This window comes from Cotesia typhae, unplaced genomic scaffold (assembly GCF_013202065.1).
Source record: "Cotesia typhae breed Kobodo isofemale line unplaced genomic scaffold, CoteBio_Ctyphae contig_50, whole genome shotgun sequence".
NCBI classification, from domain to species: domain Eukaryota; kingdom Metazoa; phylum Arthropoda; class Insecta; order Hymenoptera; family Braconidae; genus Cotesia; species Cotesia typhae.
Genome location: NW_027423758.1, coordinates 2,618,592 through 2,639,685, shown reverse-complemented (window position 1 = coordinate 2,639,685; position 21,094 = coordinate 2,618,592). Strand labels below are relative to the sequence as shown.

The 21,094-nt window shown below is 32.4% G+C and overlaps 3 protein-coding genes across 5 annotated transcripts; 2 read left to right on the top strand and 1 right to left on the bottom strand.

Moving 5' to 3' along the window:
* The first annotated feature begins 1,394 nt into the window (after positions 1-1,394).
* LOC141531664 (uncharacterized) lies at positions 1,395-4,314 on the top strand. Its single transcript, XM_074249592.1, has 3 exons — positions 1,395-2,903; positions 3,226-3,420; positions 4,274-4,314. Exons 1-3 carry the CDS (start codon positions 2,592-2,594, stop codon positions 4,280-4,282), a joined length of 516 nt encoding a protein of 171 aa, XP_074105693.1. The 5' UTR covers positions 1,395-2,591; the 3' UTR covers positions 4,283-4,314.
* Positions 4,315-4,329: 15 nt separating this feature from the next.
* Positions 4,330-6,165, top strand: LOC141531667 (uncharacterized). Its single transcript, XM_074249597.1, has 2 exons — positions 4,330-4,610; positions 5,679-6,165. Exons 1-2 carry the CDS (start codon positions 4,358-4,360, stop codon positions 5,924-5,926), a joined length of 501 nt encoding a protein of 166 aa, XP_074105698.1. The 5' UTR covers positions 4,330-4,357; the 3' UTR covers positions 5,927-6,165.
* Positions 6,166-9,652: 3,487 nt separating this feature from the next.
* On the bottom strand, positions 9,653-19,515 carry LOC141531629 (uncharacterized). Of its 3 annotated transcripts, XM_074249542.1 has the most exons (8): positions 15,923-17,597; positions 14,846-15,849; positions 14,069-14,767; positions 12,099-12,543; positions 10,917-12,011; positions 10,720-10,797; positions 10,464-10,643; positions 9,653-10,374 (listed from the first exon to the last, which is right to left on the bottom strand). In XM_074249542.1, the coding sequence occupies exons 3-8, from the start codon at positions 14,704-14,706 to the stop codon at positions 10,333-10,335; spliced, it is 2,478 nt and encodes an 825-aa protein (XP_074105643.1). In that variant the 5' UTR covers positions 14,707-14,767; positions 14,846-15,849; positions 15,923-17,597; the 3' UTR covers positions 9,653-10,332. The 3 variants fall into 3 exon arrangements, with proteins under 3 accessions (XP_074105643.1, XP_074105641.1, XP_074105642.1); XM_074249540.1 differs by lacking the exons at positions 14,069-14,767; positions 14,846-15,849; positions 15,923-17,597 and adding exons at positions 17,618-19,168; positions 19,257-19,515; XM_074249541.1 differs by having other exon boundaries at positions 14,069-15,849.
* Positions 19,516-21,094: the final 1,579 nt, after the last annotated feature.

The window sequence follows — 21,094 nt, the reverse complement described above, 5'->3', positions numbered from 1 at the left end:
AGTTACATTAAATAATAATTGTATTAAAGTCTTTCTAAGCAAGCCGTTACATTTAGATCATGTCAATCTAATGTATACCCGAGATATCTTCACCGCCAGACACCTTTTTGCGGAGGTTTTCCGGGAGATCAGCTACAGGAGCAAGGCAACTCAATATTTCTGAAAGTGAACCGCGGATATCAAAAAATATCAAATTCTCAGTATGAACATGTTTTCCGTGTATTTTTATGATGAAATGTCTCTTCATAAAAAATTCACAAAAAGTCGCATTTGTTTTCAATTACAAGTGAATATAACCTCTACATAGACACAGCCAAATTTATGTCATTGCATGTACCTTTGTTCATTACGAGATGACAAATAATTATATTAAGAAAAATTTTACTTACTTTTGTTTAAAATGTTCAATATTGTAGATCCAGTAATATTCAATATATAATCAATGGGATGTATAACATTTAAATATTCATCCAACAAATAAGGTTACTTTCTTCTATAATAGTACCAACTTTGCTCACGCGACTGAGGGACCAGCGATTGCCGTTTGTTATTTGTTTCTGAGCATACACGCGTCCATATAACTGAAAAATTTAAGCTTTGCCTGACTTACAAGCATATCAAAAATGCCCGGTGAATTCTGTAAATAGGAATTAAATCGAAAATAATAAAACATTCTTATTCAAATTTTTCTATTATTTATATCAATTTCTCTAGTTTTCTTTTATTTTGCATTTTTATATGTGATAAATCTAAGCAGAAGTTCATATGATTTTACCTAATTTTAAAACGTTGTTTTTCTTAAAATACATATTATATTATAAGGTAGTATATATTTATCATTACTATGGAATACGGCGATTATTGTTACCATCGTAATAAAGTTGTAGAAAAAGATGGTGTAATTAAAATGTAAGTGATAGAAAAATTTAAATAATATATAAAAAATAATTAATAACTTTTCTCAAGAAAAAATATTTTTCGAATACTTTTGTAGTTTTTATTCCTCGTCACTCAAAAATACATAAGTATTTTTTATTTTTTGACTGTCATTTTAATTTATTAGATACTTAGACAAAAGTTTCCAACGACTTCCCCGTTTCCCTTTTGTATAATTTATTAAAATGATGGTCATATCATTTTCGTGGGTAATTATAAAAATTAATTCTTGATCTTTTTAGTTTTTTGGAATTACTTTATTATTTTATCAGCGTGTGATCACTGTTAAAGCTACGATTATTGATGAATTACATTTTTTTAAAAAAGTGGTTTGTATTCACGTTAAGTTTCTGTCTTTTTTCTCATAAAATAAAATATTTTTGACTTATAAGTGCAAATTCTTATAAAATGTAAAAACTATTTTCGTAAAAATAACTTGTAATTCATATAATAATAACGTGATGGTTATGTATTTGTTGCAAAAATATTTTTAAATTGAAGAAAAGTTATAACGAGTCTATAAGCTTGAAAATTTAGCAATTAATCGTAAAACATTAATATCGTAATATAAATATCATATAAATATATATATATATACATATTTCTTGTTTAGATATTATAATTGCTTCTATAAAAAGTTTCGAAAACGAGATCATTGCTCTGGAACTTTGATTTGGGTTGATGGATTCTTCAAAGAATCCCAATGGCACTCCTGCCAAAAAAATCCATTATTTGCCAAAATACGAGAGTTTAGGCATTTACTTAAAGAAAAGTGTCTCCCAGGATGCGACAAAAAACGAATTTATGACGAGGTGTCGTTATGGTAAGTCCGGACGCATATACACAAAGAGTTTTTCTTTCTCATAAAAATACACACGACTTTGAATAAATGAAAGGATCGAAATAAAACATTCAAAATGTTTAAGTGATTATTTACAAACTGTATTTCAATGAAAAAGTGAAGTTAAGTCATCATAAGGAGAAGATAGTCTGTTCATTCAATTTCTAATTTGATTTTTAAAAACCTGAAAGTTAACATTTCTCGCGGTGGTATCTGACTTTTAACGAAAAAGCATAATTTTGTCTTCGATAAGAAACATCATTAAAAAAAAAATTTTGTTAAACCCTTAATATTAATTTTAAAACATTTTTTTGAATATATTGACTTATATTGGATAAACAGGTTATTTCACCGTCATGATGGCGTGGTTGAATATTTTTTTCCAAGCTAAAAACATTGATGAGAAAAATGACAAAAAAGAATTCTTTCATCAGGTCTTTTGCTCCTAAATGTTTTACAATCATTGTTTCAATCGAAAATTTAATTTTTTTAAACTTTTTTTAAAATTTTTATTGCAAACAATGTTTAAAGTTAAAAGAACAATAAAACATTATTCTTTTAGTAAATTTTCGACAAAATTACATTATTAAATAGGTCAAATTAGCCTATTCAGTTTAAGAATAACGGTAAGTTGCAGGGATGACCTACAGGGTCAACTGATTTTCATACTTTTTTTTTTTTTTCGATTCCTTTATTATTCCGATTACGGTATAAGAATACATTTTTCCATGTTCCAAATTAATACAAATCCATTTATTCATGCAGATGCCCAGAAGCAGCTGTATTTATACCGTATGTCTCAATTAAAAGTACAATGAAACGATGGAGTTGTCCAGAAATAACATATCCACCTATCACCGGAGGCCTCGACGAATTTTTTTCAATTTCCACCGATGATAAATATTTAGATTTGTTGGAGTACAGTGGTGGAAGAATTATGGTGCAGCTTATAGCGACGGAAAAAAGTCGATCGCTATTATTATGGAATCCGGAATACATGGCTAAATTCAGTAAGACTGAGCTATTCTGTTGCGATGGAACGTTCTCTCGCTATCCAGCGATCGCACCTAAGCTGCAAACTAAACACCATCAACTCTACGTAATCCATGCAATTTTAGAGAATTCGGTAATATTTTATTATTATCTACTAGCTGAAGTTCTATTTTCAAAGTCATAGTGCTCGGATATTTGCGCGTTAGTTTATTCTTAAACTCTTTGTGTAAAAAAATGTAATCTTTGATTTTTTCTAAGCTCTCTAAAAACATATTTTTTTAATATATATATTTGAACATTTCGATCTTAATCATATTCTAAAAAATTAATTGACAACTCGATTCTCTAGCGCTTAGAGCTTTAAGAAAGAACAAAGCTTCAGAAACGGTTTTGAAGGCAAACTATTTTCAGGTATTTTTTAGTTGTAGTTTATATAAAGTTCATTGTTTATATAGGCTTTTCCAGTAGCATGGATCCTGATGAACCGAAAAACTGAAGTTTCCTACTACAGTATCTGTACTGTAATTTTCAAAGACTTTAAAAATTATAGTAAAGTTATTATGACAGATTACGAACTAGCTAGTAGGAATGCGCTTAAAAAATGCATGCCATTGGCCGATATCCGGGGATGCTTCTTTCACCTTTCGCAGGTACTATTTTTCGAATTTTTCCATACTATAAATTCTACTTTGTCATATTAACTTCCACGAATTGCTTTGCAGAAAAACATATATTCAATATCATGAGGCTCTAATTAGTTGTTAGATTTTGCTGTTAGTAGTTAATGTCAAAATAGATCGGACAATTTAAAAAAAAAAAAAAAAAAGATCATCGGTGATTTCAAGATTGAAGGGCTTAGAAAAGCTTATCCTCAGATTTGTCAGAGCCTGCAAAAAATCACCAAGTCAAGGCGCCTGTTTGTTGGAACTCTATAGTAAATTCCTAGTATCCTATACGCCTTAGTCATTTTGTTTATCAAGTCTTATGGAATATCGGCTATTTGTTTACTAAATTGTATAAACAAATGGAGGCCCTGACTTGGAAATTCTGTTGTAGGCTCTAACAAATCTGAGGAAGAACTTTTTCGAACCCTCTAATCTTCAAACCACCGAGTATTTACTTTTACTTCAAATTGTCTGATTTATTTCGACCTTAACTATTAATTTTTGCCTCATTTTCATATCATCCTTTGAGTTCCCTAATTAGAAATTCCAATTAACTATTATTTATACAAATTCAATTCACAAACCTATTACCCACTTGAAAGCTCTATTTAACTGGGCCCCACAACTACTTATCAGTTATATGAGGCCTGAACTGCAAAACTTTCAAAACAACGGACTCTCAAAATACCTCCCAGTATCTAAGAATTAAATTTTATGAAATCATCATTTGCATCGTAAACTTGTTTTGCCACTCGCTTTATATCATGATTATAGTACTTAAAATTTTACTAACTATTTCATAAACCTGTGATTTCACTAACCAGAAATCTTTTCTTAGGCTATTTAAAGAAATGCTGCTACGCTTGGAGTATGGAAGAATTTAAAAAACGACTCTGAGGGGCGTTTCGAATTGCGAAGGCTTATGGCGATCGCTTTTCTTCCGGAGAGTATGATTCGGGAAGGTTATCGAATTTTTGTGAAAAATTTGAGTAATGACTACAAAACGATCTTTGCGCCTCTCCTGGATTACTATGAAGATTATTGGCTATACCAGAGAGGTCCCAAAGATATTTGTGTCAACAATTTGCACAAAAAAACCGATAACTATTCCGAGTCTTACAACGCAGATCTGACGAGAAACCTGAAGAAACGTCCGAAACCTTCCAATCTTGTCCGTTAGTACCTTTTTTATCCAATATTTTATTTTATATTATACTAAAAAAAAAAAAAAAAAAAAAAAAAGAGAGAGAGAGCAAAAATAGATTGTTATGGAGGTACTAAATAGTTTTCACTATAAGGGTAGGCAGTGTGGCCGGATCATGCGATTTTTTCACCCCCACTTTGTACCGCATTCAATATAGTCAGATGAGAGTGTCCTACAAAGTGAGGGTAAGAAAAGAGCACGATCTGGCCACACTGAGGGTAGGTGAACTTAGGTGAGATAGTCACTAATGAGACCTTGTCATTTAACTGTTAATTGTGATTTTTCTTTTCGGTCCACACAGATCAAAAACTTTTTCCTGGTTTAGCAATTAAATACATAAGATAGCTTGTTCATTCATCTTTAATACCTTTTTTTTCCAAAAATAAGCACATTTCTTCTCAAGAAAAAAGGAATTAATAGAACTTATTACGTATACATTATCGCTGACGGAATATTATTTCTGAAATGGGTTCAAACCTCGATAGTATTACTGATTATCCGAGATATTGATGATAAATGTCATAAGGATTTTTTTTCAATAATTACAAAAAAACCATAAATCCTACAATTTTTTTCCAAAAATCTAAAAATTAAAATCTTAAAAGTTCGAAATGGTTTTTTAAAAGATTCAATATGATTATTTCCCGTGGAAAAGGCTCATCAATAATCATTAAAAAGTTTAGAACTTTATTTTGCTCTCTTAATTTTTTTCAATGGCGTAGCTAATTCTGTATGTATTTAGTATATCCTCCTATTTTTATTTAAACAAGTAAATATATATATACCATATAACAATCGTCCAAACGACATTGATATACGTTCACTTAACCTTTGGTTCAGTTAGAATCAAATGCAAAATTCTAATGTTAGAGTTAATCAAATTTAATTAGACCAAATCAAAAAATTTTCGGCATAGTATGTTCATAACAAGCTTGACATGAGAAATGGTCATATCTGGCTGATAGGCGATATGAGTAACATGTTTCACAAACCGTGACCGTATCCCTTATGATTCTAATAACTTGATTTCAATATACAGGTCATATCAGACGTAACTTGGAGGGAGGAGAACAAAAATTGAAGTCTTTAAATAAAGGAATTAAGGTGAATGAAATCGATTGCAGATCCTTGGTTAAAAAGAAAGAAATCAGGGAACTTTGCGATGAACTGGAAGTTGGAGACAAGTCGATAAATTTTTTTTTAAGTCGAATCAGCCACTTAATTCACAAGCGCGCACCGAAATTCGATGTTCCAAGTGAGGAGGATTCAACGGATGAAGATGATTAGATATGGAACATATAGGACAAAATAAACCGTATAAAAAGATAATTATAGAAAAAAAAAGTTTAATGTTTCAAATTAAACGAAGTGCAATTATTGGTTGTTACGTCTAATTATTAATAAAACAATATTTTTTTACAATGTTTAACGGATAATCAATTACTTTGATAATAATCGCCTTAGTCAGCTGATCATTGCTTTTATTTTACTCAGGAATATAACGTTAACCCGTTTAAAATTGAACGGGCGTGAAATATCTTCGGAGTCAGGCTAAGTAATTGAGAAAATTATTTTTTTTCTTCAAAACTATTGTATAATTAACCATATTCAATAGTGATTCCCCCACTCAACTGATCATTCCAATTATTTTCCCTACTTATGTAAAGTTCACCCGTTCAAAATTAAACGGGTGTGCGATTTCTTAAGTATTAGATTAAATAATTGAAAAAATTATTTTCTTTTTTAATTATTGTCATATAATTGATAAAATAAAATAATACCCCCGCCAGTCAACTGATGATGGCAATTATTTTTCCCGCAAATATAAAGTTGACCAGTACAAAATTGAAGGGGCGGAAAACTTCTTAGGTGATAGGTTAAATAATCAAAACGATTGATTGTATTCTTGATTACAATTCTACAAGTAATCACATTCAATACGAATCCCTCAGCCGACTGATTATTGCAATTATTGTTCCCGCAAATATAACGTTCACCGGTTCAAAATTAAACGGGCGTGGAATTTCTTGACTGTTAGGTTAAATGATTCGAAGGATAAATTTTTTTTCTTGATTGTTTTTATAATATCAATCATTTTTAATAATAATACCTCCAGCAAATAGATCATTGGAATTATTTTCCCTGCAAATAAAACGGTCCCTCGGTTGAAAGAAAACGGGCAAGCAATTTCTTGTGTCGAAGGGTGATTAATCAAGTTAATAATATTTTTTGTTGTTTATTATTATCTAATTAATGATTTCTAACACTAATCCCCCCAGCCAACTGATTATTGCAATTATTGTCCTTTTTAAAATAATAGTCACCTGTTTAAAAATAAACGGGCATGCAATTTCCTGTGTCTCAGCTTGATTAATCAGCTTAATAATATTTTTTCTTGTTTATTATTAGCTAATTAATGATTTCTGACACTAATCCCCCTAGCCAACTGATTATTGCAATTATTGCCCTTTTTAAAATAATAGGCACCCGTTTAAAAATAAACGGGCGTGCAATTTTCTGTATCTCAGGTTGATTAATCAACTTAATAATTTTTTTCTTGTTTATTATTTTAGAATTAACAATTTCTAACACTAATCCCCCCAGCCAACTGATTATTGCAATTATTGTCCTTGCTAAAATAATAGTCACCCGTTCAAAAATAAACGGGCGCGCAATTTCTTGTTCCTCAGGTTGATTAATCAACTTAATAAAATTTTTTCTTGTTTATTATTACCTAATTAATGATTTCTGACACTAATCCCCCTAGCCAACTGATTATTGCAATTATTGTCCTTGCTGAAGTAATAGTCACCCGTTTAAAAATAAACGGGTGCGCGATTTCCTGTATCTCAGGTTGATTAATCAACTTAATAATATTTTTTCTTGTTTATTATTATCTAATTAATGATTTCTGACACTAATCCCCCTAGCCAACTGATTATTGCAATTATTGTCCTTTTTAAAATAATAGTCACCCGTTTAAAAATAAACGGGCGAGCGATTTTTTTTGTCGCAGGATGATTAATCAACTTAATAATTTTTGTTCTCGATAATTATTATAAAGTTAACTATTTTCAATACGAATCCCCTCAGCCAACTGATTATTACAATTATTGTCCTTGCTGAAATAATAGTCACCCGTTTAAAAATAAACGGGTGCGCGATTTCCTGTATCTCAGGTTGATTAATCAACTTAATAATTTTTTTTCTCGATAATTATTATATAATTAACCATTTTTTAAACTAATCCCTTTAGCCAACTGATTATTGCAATTATTGTCCTTGCTAAAATAATAGTCATCCGTTCAAAACTAAACGGTCATGCAATTCTTTGTGTCTTAGGTTGAATCATTTACTTAATAATTTTTTTTCTTTATTATTGTTCTATAATTAATTATTTTTAATACTGTGACCCCCAGAAAATAGATCATAGCAATTATTTTCCCTGCGAATATTATGATCACCCGTTTAAAAATAAACGGGTGGACAATTTTTAGGTATTACGTATAATTATTAATTAAATAATTTTTTTTTATTATTTTTAATTTATTATTAGTTTTTTTTAGTGATTATCGCCTAAGCCAGTTGATTATTTTTATTATTATCCTTAACAATTTCGAAATCACCCGTGTGAATTTGAACCGACCCTTTATACTCTCGCAAAGTCTTTTTCTTAAGTGTTACAGGTTGTATATTACTCCGTATTCTGTTTCTTTTGTATTATTTCGCCTCGCATTTCGATGCTTTGCTGCTCTTTATGATACTCTTATCGCCATCTATAGTTCATTCGCGCAACCCTATAACCCACTGTCTTGGACGGTAAATAATTTTTCGGGATTTTGGGCTTCGGGAAAATAAGCCTGACCCGTGTTTTTTTTTTATTTGTTTAAAAATTGATGTTCTTAGTTAGAAATAAATAATGATAAGTATTAATATTAGTACTGATGCAACGTTCAATGATTTTTGATTTTATTTATCAATTAAATTACAAGCAAAAAAAATGAAATTAAAGTTAGCTGTCACTTGACAATTTTTTAATTTTCTTTAACAAAAAAATTTCTTCTAAAAAGTTATTTTTAAAAAATTGCATTTTTAATTTATTAAAATTTCTACAAGTCAATTTTTTTAATAATTTTTTTCGCTATAATTTATTTGTTAAAAAAATTAAAACAATTATTAAGTGACAGCTAAATTTAATGTGATGTAAACAAATACTTGAAAAAAATTGTACACTTAATTTTTCAAATTTTCAACATGTGAAATTTTTCTCTTTCAATTTTTTAATAAAAAAAAATTTTTTTAATTTCAACCATTTTTATAAGATTTTTTAATTTTTGAAATAAATGAAATTTAAGTTAGCAGTCACTTCACAATTTAAAAAATTTTTTGCATCATCAAATTTGTTCAAAAAAATTATTTTAAAAAAATTGCATTTTCAATTTTTTTCAATTTCTACGTCTCAAAATTTTCTTATCATTTGTTTGCTGTAATTTATTTGTTAAAAAATTCTTAAAATTAACAAATGTCTGCTAAATTAATTTTCATTTGAAATAAGTAAAAGATCAATTCCAAGGTTTGTCAAATTGTTATGTAATTAATTAAAAATTAAATTTTAATTAAATTTTATTTATTTTATTGTTTTTTTTTTTTCATTGATAATAAATTTAAAAACTTTTTATTTATATATTACATCAGTATGTTTATTTAAAATAATTACACATAAACGGTTTGTAGGATTGAAAACTTTGTTTTGGTCTTGCATTTTTTAAACGGGGAAAAAATATATATTTATATATTTTTTTTATTTTGTATATAAGCTTACGTTTTACCTGTAGGTACTTTGGACTACAGAGTCATAATCTTTTTTTCTTTTATTTGTTTAATTTTTATAATCTTGAAAATTTATAAGATTATAAAAATGTATCTTCAATCTTACTCTTTAATGTAAGATAATTTATTTAATTATGAATAACTAACACTTATACAAAGAATTATCGATTTTTAAAAATATACTAAAGTTTACAAAAGTTTTATTAAAATCTAATTACCATCGACAATTCCATTTAATCAAGTATTTTTTTTTTGTTTTTTTATACTTCTTACAAATATTTTTTAATTACTATATTTAAAGTTGGTAACAAATGTTATTAATATTGTGATATTAATAAATAAAATAAAAATGAAAGATTTTTTTTAAAATCGTTTTCAAAAGCACATGAGCTTCTAAGATAAGTCTCACGCTGAATTTATCAGCCTCAAAAAAATGCTAGATCATACTTTTTTTTTTTACATTTTAACTTAAAGAATTAATAATAATAACCATTAACAAAAAAAATTACTTTACAATAAAAATAAAAATTACAAACTCAAACTTGCTAGTGTAAATTTTGAGGCTGCATTAATTTATCCAAATTAAAATTAATAATATTGTTCGTTAATACAATTATTAAAAAAATAATAACGTCTTGATTTTTTTAAAAATCTAGTTTTTATATCAACTGGAGGCCGTATAAAATTAAATTAATACTCTTATTAACATCGCGATAATAATAATTATTCTCACTTTTGTGAATCGTAAACGAAAAAAAAATTATTTTTATCTCTTTCCCCTGACTAGATTTTTTTTTCGATTCAATCCCATTGGGGGTTGCCTTCTCGAGCTATGAGCGCTGTCGAGAAGTTTTCTGCTAATGCTAACCAGAACACACTTCTGAGTGTTCGTCCCAAGCGGAAACCTTAAAAAAAATAACAATAACAATAATATTAAAAATAAATATATTTTATTTTCAATTGTATTGAATTTCCAATTAAAAATGTAAATTACCTGGCACTCTCGACTGCAATACCACTGGTTGCCACAGCCAGCACAAACAAACTGAGCAGCACGATCGTGACATCCTTGACAACGGGGCGGAGTATCACGGTCCTCGCGATTATCACGGGCACTTGAACCTCGTCTGGTATCTCTCTCATCAATAAGAGAATTGTCCTCTTCAACGTCATCCTATAACAATAATAACGAATATAAAATCATGATTTCATAATAAAAGTACTCAAACTTTAATAATTAACTAACTTACCATATGAACAACGCTATTTAAGTGTGTAGACGGTATCTGAGTGTTCACTACCGGAGTAATTGTAATTTCAGTTCGCGCCTTAAAAAAAAAAAAAAAAAAAAAAAATCATTTATTAATTGAATAAAGGATAAAACAACATTGAAAAACTAATTACAGATGATTGAAATAGAATCTTAATATCATTACTGTGTTTTTACCTTGGAAGAAGAGAGGAGATCACTGATTGAGACTGGATTAGTTCCTTGATAAGCCTGAAGAAGATTTTGTCCGTGAGTTATCTGCTGGCTCATCACAGCAGTAGACGCCGCGGAATTTCTCTCTCTGTCAGGCGCGGTTAATAATCTAGCAAGAGTCGGCGAGAATGTAGTAGGTCGAGGTGTTTGATTTTTAGTCAATATTCCATGAAGAAGCGATCCCGTTTGCTGAGTAGAAGCCGCCGGATTTATGGTAACCGTAGTCGGGGCGACAGGATGTAGAGTTACATCCGGATAATTTTGTGGGGTTTTTACAGGTTCACCCTGCTGTTGGCTAAGTTTAGCAAATTGCACAAGAACGTCTTTGAAACTCATTGGATTATTAACATCTCCAACATTGGAGTTACTTTTGCACGAGTCGGTGCTAGAAGGTCTAGAATCTCCGTGACCTGTTTCAACCATCGCGCCGCCCGCTCCAAGATTAACATTAACAGAATTTCTCATCCTCCTGCCGCGACGAGGTACCGTTTCTGGATGCCGTAACCGGTAATCAGCAATTATTGACCTGACATCAACGATCGGGCCTTGTCGACCCTCGCCAATCTGTCTATTATCTAAATTTTGTTCACCAGCAGAACGTCTTTGCTTTCGTCCATCGACAAGCTGTTGTTGCTGGTGCTGGTGCTTGGAAGACACTCCGGAAGCATTTCTCGATGACTTTTGACTTAAATTTGCCACCTCATCATCGCCCTTTGAAATCGCCAGAGGAATTTCATCCTCTGTAGCTTGAAGATTTTCCCGTCCGGCCTCTACCCGCAATCTCGAGTTTACTCTTTCTTCATGAGTAACTTCAGTGGCACTTGGAGTCTCTTGAGCTCGGCGTTCTTGACTGGCTTCTCGATGGGATTCACTCCACTCAGACATCAACGAAAGACTAGCTGGTGGTAAACTGTCAGACATCTGACCATTATTATTCTCTAGAAAACCCATAACTTGTCTTTTTCTCTCAACTCTCAGGTAAGCTTCTTCTTTAAGTTTCCTCATGCTTAAAATTTCATTCCACTCCATCTCTTTGGCTCTCGCAAGCTCGTCCAGCGCCTAAAGTAAAAAAATAAAGTAAAAAAAAAATCATCAGTCAGACTTTCAACATAAATAAAAAAAAATCTAAAATATAATTATAAAAACCTGGACTTCAGCTCTCAATTCATCAGCTCGGGTAGCTAATTCCTCGGCGCTGATTCTGTCACACCTGACAAGAGAATCAATGAACCTTTCTCTCTGTTCAAAGCATATTCTTTTAGGATTACCATTTGTAGAAAAGGTTGTCTCGTCAGTGGACCGTCGTTTACGTGTTTCTTTGCTCGGCAGTACTCTCGACTTTTTCTTAATTTGACTAAAATCCTCGTCATCTGACTGACGCTCTTTTTTAACAAGACTATTTTGAATTCTCTCAACTTTAACCCGGCCAGTCGTAACAGAGGTTGCAGTCGCGGTTTCCTCCGGTAATGCCGCACCGTTCTGACGACTCTGCGGCACTTTTGGTGAATCTCCCGTGGTATCATCTTTCTTATCATTGACGGTTTTGTTACCAGGGCTCGAGGCGCACTCCATCGCATGCATCTTGTTTAAACTGCAACAAAAATCCATTAAATAAATTAAATTATTCATAAAAATATTTGTACTAAACAATTACTATTTATTAATTACTAGAAGGGTAAAAGGGTTCCATAGATAAATTTTAAGGGTCATGTAGCTGTTGGTGTAGCGCCGTATCATAGATAAATAGACACAAGACAAAAATCTAAGAATGTTCAATAGAAAATAATAAAAAAGACAAGGAAAGAGTGTCGGGGCTCAAGAGGTAACCGTCGCCCCTGAAGCGTCGTCGTCGATGCTCTAGAATAGAAGGTGACCGCGTGGGGTTAACGCATTCTGTCGAAAGAGTCTCTCCCTGCTTGCTATCACTGACGTGGCTTTAATACATATATATATATATATATATATATATATATATATATATATATATATATATATATATATTTATATTTATATATGTCTCTCTACGTACATATGTATGCTGTGTAGATGGATGGATGTTGGTTGACTCTATGTAGGCTTACTAAAAGAGCAAGAGAGAATAATTGTAAGGTTAGACCATGAAGAAAGATAGATGAACAAGAGGTCGACAGCGCCGCCAACTAGAAAGTTCGTTGCACCCGGTGCCGTTCGCCACACTCCCGCCGTTTTGGTGTCATCTCGCTGATATGTGTTATAATTCACCCCAAAAAACTTCCCTTTCGTTGTGACGTCAATGTTATATCTATCTATATGTATGTATATAAATTTATAAATATAAATTAAAGATGATGATGATGATGATTGATGATGTATATTGTTTTAGAAAATAGAGATAGAGATAGAGATAGAGATACGGGCTATGGTGACCAAGACAATCAAGATGGTATTATTATCTGACACTCACGTTTAATTTAACTTGATTGTGTTTACGATCATGTGTCGACACGTTATGTTGTGTTAGAATAAAAGCGACTGGGAGCAGAGCAAGCGGGACAGAGATATCAGGTGGAAGTAAGACAGAAAAATACGAGAAAGTGAAAGGGAAAGAGCGACAAGCGCGCGGCGACCAGGTCTAATCGCGACTAGAGCTTCGTCGCCATCGTTGCATCAGTTTGAGGGTGAAGGGAACGGAGGAGGTACGTGAGAAGAACCAGGAGAAGGAGGAGGTCAAAGACGAAGGCGAACTGGCTGAATTAAGTTGATCTTCGACTGTAAAATCTCTTGGAATAGGTCATGAAGAAAAAAAAAAATTTTTTTGTAACAATAATAGTTAACTGAAGCTAATGCAACAAGAATTAGCTTTTTAAAAAAAAAATATTATTTATAAACATGTGATATTTGTTTCCATAATATTTTTTTTTTTTTGTTAGATAATTATTGTAATTTTAAAAAAATCCGTTTCTGAGCTGAGCATGACGCTCGTACTGGACTCGTCAAGGTTCCGCTTGAATTTTTATTATAAATAATACGTCTTATCAACTATCACGCATTGAGTAGAGAAAAACCTCGACCCAATTGGTGATTGTGACGCCACCAAGGTCGCGAGTTCCGTTCTCCTCCGTGACGACTTGACTCACCGAGACGCAGGTTTTAATCCAAGAGCAAGTAGAACATCGATCCCCGCCATCTTCTGCTCGAGATTATTTCTTCGGTCTTGATTACTACCGGTAACACTTCCGTATTCATAGATTTTCCCGGCATTTGGACCAGCACCGGGACCACCACCAGAAACGGTATCCTCAACAGTAGAACGATCTTGAGTATCGTCACGCTTTGACTGACGATTTCCACCAGCTGGATAATATGATACCGTGTCAGAGTCAACCTTTTTATTGCGGTCCAACATTATTTTAGCATTAGAGACCTTGAGGATGGATCTCTTTGCGTCCTCAATCAGCATCTTGGTTACCGGTTGGACGTTAACGGGAACGCCGATTGTCGGCACAGCACCACGACGCAGTCTACTGCGCACCGGAAGTCCTAGCACTAGATGCTCCATATCCTTCTCGTACGAGTCATTGGTGAAATGTAATGAACAGATGCGCGCTGTCTGGATGTTGAAGGGTATGTCACCATTTGAGAGGGGAGCTCGGCCGCACGCCCGTACCCATCTCGCACGCACTTCCGGTATTTGTGGGAATCGATGGTAACGGATACGTCGACCTCGAGTTCGTCGATGACTATTGCGACACGTTGCAACAGCACACTGTGGCATTTTTTATATTTTCTTATATTTTTTCACAAAATTTTTATGCCACTGCAAAACTTTTATCGATCTACGGTAAAAATATATTATTATCATTAATTATCATTTGAAATATATTTATATAAAAAATAAATATAAATATATTAACTGTTTACGCCATCTTTGTACACTGCAGAGAAAACAAACTGGTAGCACGTTAGAATCAAGTTGCCGGTGTTGGTATCCTGGTATCAGTAATATCCGCTCGAGTTTTAAATCTAGGTTACCACTGTTTACTTTAAACTGTTAGCACTTGTACGTGTAAGGTCTTTGTACGATAATACCTTATATTTTAAATTAAACTGTATTATTTTTATTTATAATTATAATTATTATATTACGGTGACACATGTCTCAGGTATGCTTGTAATATATATTTTTTCATTACAGTTAATAACACACAATCACAACTACTGGAAGATTTTGTTGTACATAAATAAAAGCGAGTAACTTAAACTGCGGCTACTGTTCACTCGAGATCTCGCCGGTGAGTGAGGAGCGCGCGACAGACGAAAACACTCGTACGTTGTGCGACCGCAAGAGGTCGAAAGGGCATCGGTACCGCCCTGCTTTAAAGAAAGGACGACACTGAGAGTAAGTAGGGGAAGTACTATGGGAACCAGTACTCTATGTAATGATGTGTCTATTTATATTAATTAATTAATATTCCAGTCTATAATAGACGATTATTATTATTCACAATTAATTTATAAAGACAGATTTAATATATATATATATATATATATATACTGCGTGTAGGTTTTAAGTGAATAAAAATAATGGGTCCAGAGCGTTAGATACGTCAACGTTAACGAAGGTACACACTATAACGGCGAGGACGACAGTGGTAGCAGCTGCGTGCTCGCCTCGTGTCCGCGCGAGACACCGTGAACCGGTGAACCAATGATGGTGCGAGCCTCGCTAAGGGCGTCGTAGCTCATGGAGGGGACCAAGAGAAGGGAGAAGATATCACTGAGAGTGAGAGTGAGATCGAGGATATTAGCTTGACGTGATGTTGCTCCGAGTACCAAAAGACCCTTTTTCGAATTTTTCCTCTTGTTAAATAAAAAATTTTACTTTTTTAATTTTTTTAGCTGTTATATTACGTAATACCTGTCGGGATATATTTTTCATTAATAAATAAAACATAAAACAAAATAAAAAATATATATATATAGATATTTACTTGGAGTTGTTGAAAAAAAAAAAACATGTTGAGGCCGTGAGCTTAAAATCGCTTGACTGGTGAAGAAATAAAAAATAAAAATATGTTATTTTGAATGATGACCTTGAACATGGTCGGAGTATCTGTTGCGTATACATAATAATTTTTTTTTAGAATCTGAAAAAGTAATTTTTGTCTGTTGAAATAGGCAAGTAGCTGGAATGGCTGGTATGGTTCTCTCCCGGGATTTCTTTGGTGCACGCGTTGCCATACCCTTGATAGATCCAGAAGGGCAAACACCCTGCTTCACGTGGCATTGGATCAGCCCCTCGATTTATCCTCTGTTTCACTCGGTAGCGAATAGTCACGTGGGAAGAAACAAGAAAGAGGACTAGCCGAGGGAGCGAGTCTGCCTAGAAGGGGACTCCCTTCATCCTTGAGGTGGGGTCCTAGCCACCCCACTGTGTGTCGTGTAGGATCAATACCCGACACGATCCGAAGCTACTAAGTCCAAGCCATACCAACCCTGGCTCTGCCTATATAGCCATACTCCCTCCACACCCTCCACTGGTGTCTCGTTAGCTCCCTTTCTACCGGAGCCAAACATGTGAGGAGGAAATACTTGGAGAACCACCGATACGAGAGATGCGGGCATCCAAGATATCTAGGATATTTTTTTAGCCTGAAATATCTTAACCTTTTTTATTCCCCTCCTTCTTCTTCTTCTTCTTCTTTATCCATAATATATTTTTGAAAAATACTCATCTCTCTCTTTCTATCATCAAATTTGTTATTATTATCTTTCTCTCTCCTGCTTATTTTCATTCACATCAATACCGACTACCACATGTTCCCCATCCGGTTTCCAGGTACCAAAGCTGCGACCTTAATGCAGGTAGTCTTGCACACAGTTCGCAATAATAAACGGTTCAAGTCCAGCCTTTCAAACTAAACAACTAAAAAAAAGAAGAATAAAAAAGAAGAAAAAAAAAACCAGGTTTTATAATAAAAGATCTCAGCCGTATCAAGGCTACGTTGTCTTCATTGGCTTCGAGAGAGTTCACGAAGAGTAAAACGGGAGTGAAGAGAGTAAAGAAGACACATCTGGTATTACTTGGTCTCGCATCATCCAGGACAAAGACTCTTTCAACTGAGAGTCCCCTCGTCTATCATGGCAGTTAATAGTAGTTGGAATTCGTATCATAAGCAGAGCTCTACACTGCTAAACACTAAACTAGAAGCTCTGCTCAGCGAAATCCGAGAGTCCAAGGGGGGAAAAAAGAGACCGGCGTCGGCGTTGCCAATGATGGCGGCTAGTGGTAGAGTGGCTGAAGCCAGATTACATTCTCTCTCCCTCTTCATCTCAGCTTCTCTGTCCTTTATTATGTTGGTTCGTACTTTCACTGGTACCCACCAAGCGGATGCGGTGCGTAACAACGACCAACCCTGCGACTCCGGGTACCGTTTCTATGGTACCGTTCGGATTATCCCTCCCTTGCTGTCTCTCTCTGACTCTTCAACCGTCTCTTTTCCTCTCCCTCTGTGTGCGTACGTGTCATTATCAGGGGAACGCTGTTTACTGCACGAGGGTGAACACCATAACCGCCCAAGGCACTAGACCCGTTCGTTCGTTCGTTCGTTCATTCGTTTCGTTAAAATACCCCTGGAACTAAAGTACAAAAATTTCAAGATTTTAAATTACTAAATAATACTCACCATTTTATACTACGCTTTATTATGCTCGACACGATCCTCTGGGACTTTCGCGTGGTCGTTGTCGCTCCCTGACCAGACAATTCCTTTGTGTTGTTTTTGTTCTTCAAGGTGGTTTGGCTCTTGTGCAAAGAAGAGCGCTCCATCCACTCGGCAACCGTCTCCGCCTGGTCTTTCGCCGGGTCTAGCAATTCATCATCGTGCAATATATTTTCAGCAGCTGTTGCCGGTCCAACGATTCCCAGCTCAGAGTCTTCGCTACGACATCCCGAGACTGTTGATGACGTTTGATTTATCTCAGAAATTTCCTCGGCCTCAGTCATCTCTGCGGGCTTTTCATTTAACTGCTCTTCTTCCGACACTTTCGACGCTTTCTCAGGGATAGTTCGTGCCGTCTCATCAAGGACACCTTCAACCTGTCCGCATTCTTTAGACGGCCTTCGTAACTGTGTCGCAGAATAATCATTGTCTTTTTCCTTTTCCTTTGAATTTTTTGACTCTGGTGATGAATTTTTTACCTCGATCTTTTTTTCTACGCTTATACGCCGTTCCTTGGTTCCATTGCCTGGACTTTTATTACTAGCCACCCCAGAGTAGAGAGTATTATCTCCCTCTTCGGGATTACTGATCACCGGGTTCTCTGACATCCCTCGTTTTCTTGTTTACTTCACATCTCACTCTTCTCGATCCAACTTGGGTAACTCGGAGCTTACACTCTTGTATTTTATTTATCCTTGATAACTCCAACCGGCGTATTTTTATTTTTATCGACTGTTTATTTTACTCCGCCGATAAATAAATTTCTTCTTCAGTATCTTTCACCTCTTTCTCCTCATAAAATCCTGCAGGTTAGGTATATTGTGTACCTATTTTTTTTTTCTTTTTTATTCTGGAAAACTTTTACATTCAATACTTTAACTGACAAGTACTTTATCTACTCCGTAATTTAATGAGAATAAAATTAAACTCACTAATTTATTTCTTGACAACTATCGTAGCGTTTTACTTACAGTTTGATAATTATAACTTTTAATTTATTTTTTTTTTACCTGCAATAAATTTAAAAAAAAATGATTAAACTTTCACATTTATTAAATTGTTCTTAAACTCATAAGTACTTTCACTAGTTGTTTTGCAAATCACTCACAATATTGCGAAATATAATTGTTTCTTATACTTTTTTATATTCCACCTCATATCAAGTCAAATGATATATATGTTTATGTTTTTAAAAATAATTATCAACAAAAAATCAATATCGATAGTTCACCGATAAGTAATCACTGACAGTAAATTTATGTGTCAATATAGTAAATATTGTCTAGGTAAGTAGCAGAAAATAGTCAAGGAATTAAATACCATTAAATTTGAGGACAGTTTATTGAGCTGCCAATGACATTTAATATATTTATTTTCTTCAAATCGTTGAATTGATTGACGTCAACATAACCTTCTCATCTTATCAAGCTCTCGCTCATCAGTTGATTATTAAGCACCATCCTGGGTTTTATATGCTGTGTATATCTTTTATTGATAAAATATATTATTGTCATGCTGAAATGTGAATGGCGCATTACATTAGTTATAAAAGAAGACAAGTGTATGAACTAAGTATAATGAGAATGAGTGAGACAATCCATACAAGCCGGAGAATAGATATATTCGTATCATCGGCGAGGTGTGACTCTTGATTATTTTTTATTAATTCACAGCACTTTGTTATTTTCATTTTTTAATTAACATATTTTTAACTGTTTGTTTACTAATATAATTATTCATTTCAGTCAGTGTAATTACGTTTTTTTAGTTAAAACACGAGCACTTAAAAATTTTTCATTAGATACGCGATTGTAAACCGCGAGTCGCGAGATTCGCGTTCGCGACGACACCGCTGTAATTTTCGTCGGCAAAACTCCGTTGCACTCTCGGGGCTAGTGACCTCTGTACCGGGGTATTCTAAGCTATGTCTTATTTTTTTTTCTTTATTTTTTATTTAAGGAGGGGATATTTTAAGGTACTTTCACATTATTTTTAAATTATATTTATAAGAAAAATTATTATTATTGTTTTTATTAAAGTTTCAGGTATGGAAGAAATTTGAGAAATTGTCTACGACCTCCAGAAGATATCAGTTGTTGGTATATATTTAAATAAAATATAAAAAATATATAATATATATAATACTCAAGTTTGTCGACGTTTTTAACTTTTTGATTTATGACATTAAAGTTAGCTATCACTTCACAATTGTTTTAATTTTTTTTAACAAATAAATTATAGCAAAAAAACAATTATTAAAATAATGGACTTGTAGAAATTATAAAAAATTAAAAATGCAATTTTTTAAAACAAATTTTTTTGTTAAAGAAAATTAAAAAATTGTCAAGTGACAGCTAACTTTAAGGTCATTTTTGATTTTCTTTTAATTATTAAATTAGAATTAAAAAATATTCTTATAAAATTTCAAGCATTGTTTTTCAAGTTTTTTACAATTGAAAAATTTTTTTTTATTGTAACAAAATTTATTCACCAAGATAAGTTGTTAAAATTTATTAAGATTATTAGTAATTTGATTATTGTAAATATTATTTATGATATTAAATTTAGCTATCACTTCACAATTGTTTTAATTTTTTTTTTAACAAATAAATTATAGCTAAAGAAAATTAAAAAATTATCAAGTGACAGCTAATTTTAATGTCATGAATTATTTTATTCTCTTAATACTTCAAAATTTAATGAAAATGAAGTTAGCCGACATTTTAAAATTTTTAGAAATTTTTTATTGAAAAAATTTCAATTAAACAAAAAAAAAGTGTCGCATGTAAAAAACTTGAAAAATTATAAGTGCAATTTTTTATAAATATATTTTTGGTTGTAATTTAATTAATAAAAAAAAATTAAAAATTTTTAGACGTCTGCTAATTTCAGTGTCATCAAAATTTATTGAAGTTTTTTAAGATGTATTACTTATTGTTATTTCTGATATTTAAAAAAAAAGTAAGTAGTTTCAAGTTTAAAAAGTTTGTTTACAATTATTCAAAATTATAATGATATATTTTAGGAACTGCAGAAATTCTTCGGTAATTGTTGACTTCAATTGTTTTTACTAATATTTAACGATCTCGTTATTGTTTAAAATGTAATTATTATATACTAAATTTTAATTCTAATCTCGAATAATTTAACATAAATTTATGTATCTTTTAATTTTTCAGTTATTACACAACTCATAATTTTAAATAATATTTAAGAAGGTTGTCAGTGAAAGAAAAATTAAGAATCAAATATAATTATGTACAATAATTTCTTAGAATTTTTTTAGAATTTTGTGGCAGTTAAATTATTATAAAAAAAAATTTAATTAAAAAGTTCTATATGTAAAACTTAATAAGAAGTATAAGTGAAAATTTTTAAAAGCATTTTTTTATAGTAATTAATTAGTTAAAAAAATTTTTTAAATTGACAGCTCACGGCTAA

Bases quoted from the DNA above. Each gene is read 5' to 3' on its own strand.
- LOC141531664 (XM_074249592.1), top strand. From the start codon at position 2,592: ATGAAACGATGGAGTTGTCCAGAAATAACATATCCACCTATCACCGGA. The intron at 2,904-3,225 runs GTAATATTTTAT...TTGTTTATATAG, and splicing joins ATGCAATTTTAGAGAATTCG to GCTTTTCCAGTAGCATGGAT.
- LOC141531667 (XM_074249597.1), top strand. From the start codon at position 4,358: ATGGCGATCGCTTTTCTTCCGGAGAGTATGATTCGGGAAGGTTATCGA. The intron at 4,611-5,678 runs GTTAGTACCTTT...TTCAATATACAG, and splicing joins GAAACCTTCCAATCTTGTCC to GTCATATCAGACGTAACTTG.
- LOC141531629 (XM_074249540.1), bottom strand. From the start codon at position 18,261: ATGTCAGAGAACCCGGTGATCAGTAATCCCGAAGAGGGAGATAATACT. The intron at 12,012-12,098 runs GTTTTTATAATT...TTTTTACTTTAG, and splicing joins AATTGAGAGCTGAAGTCCAG to GCGCTGGACGAGCTTGCGAG. The intron at 10,644-10,719 runs GTAAGTTAGTTA...TTATTGTTATAG, and splicing joins TAAATAGCGTTGTTCATATG to GATGACGTTGAAGAGGACAA.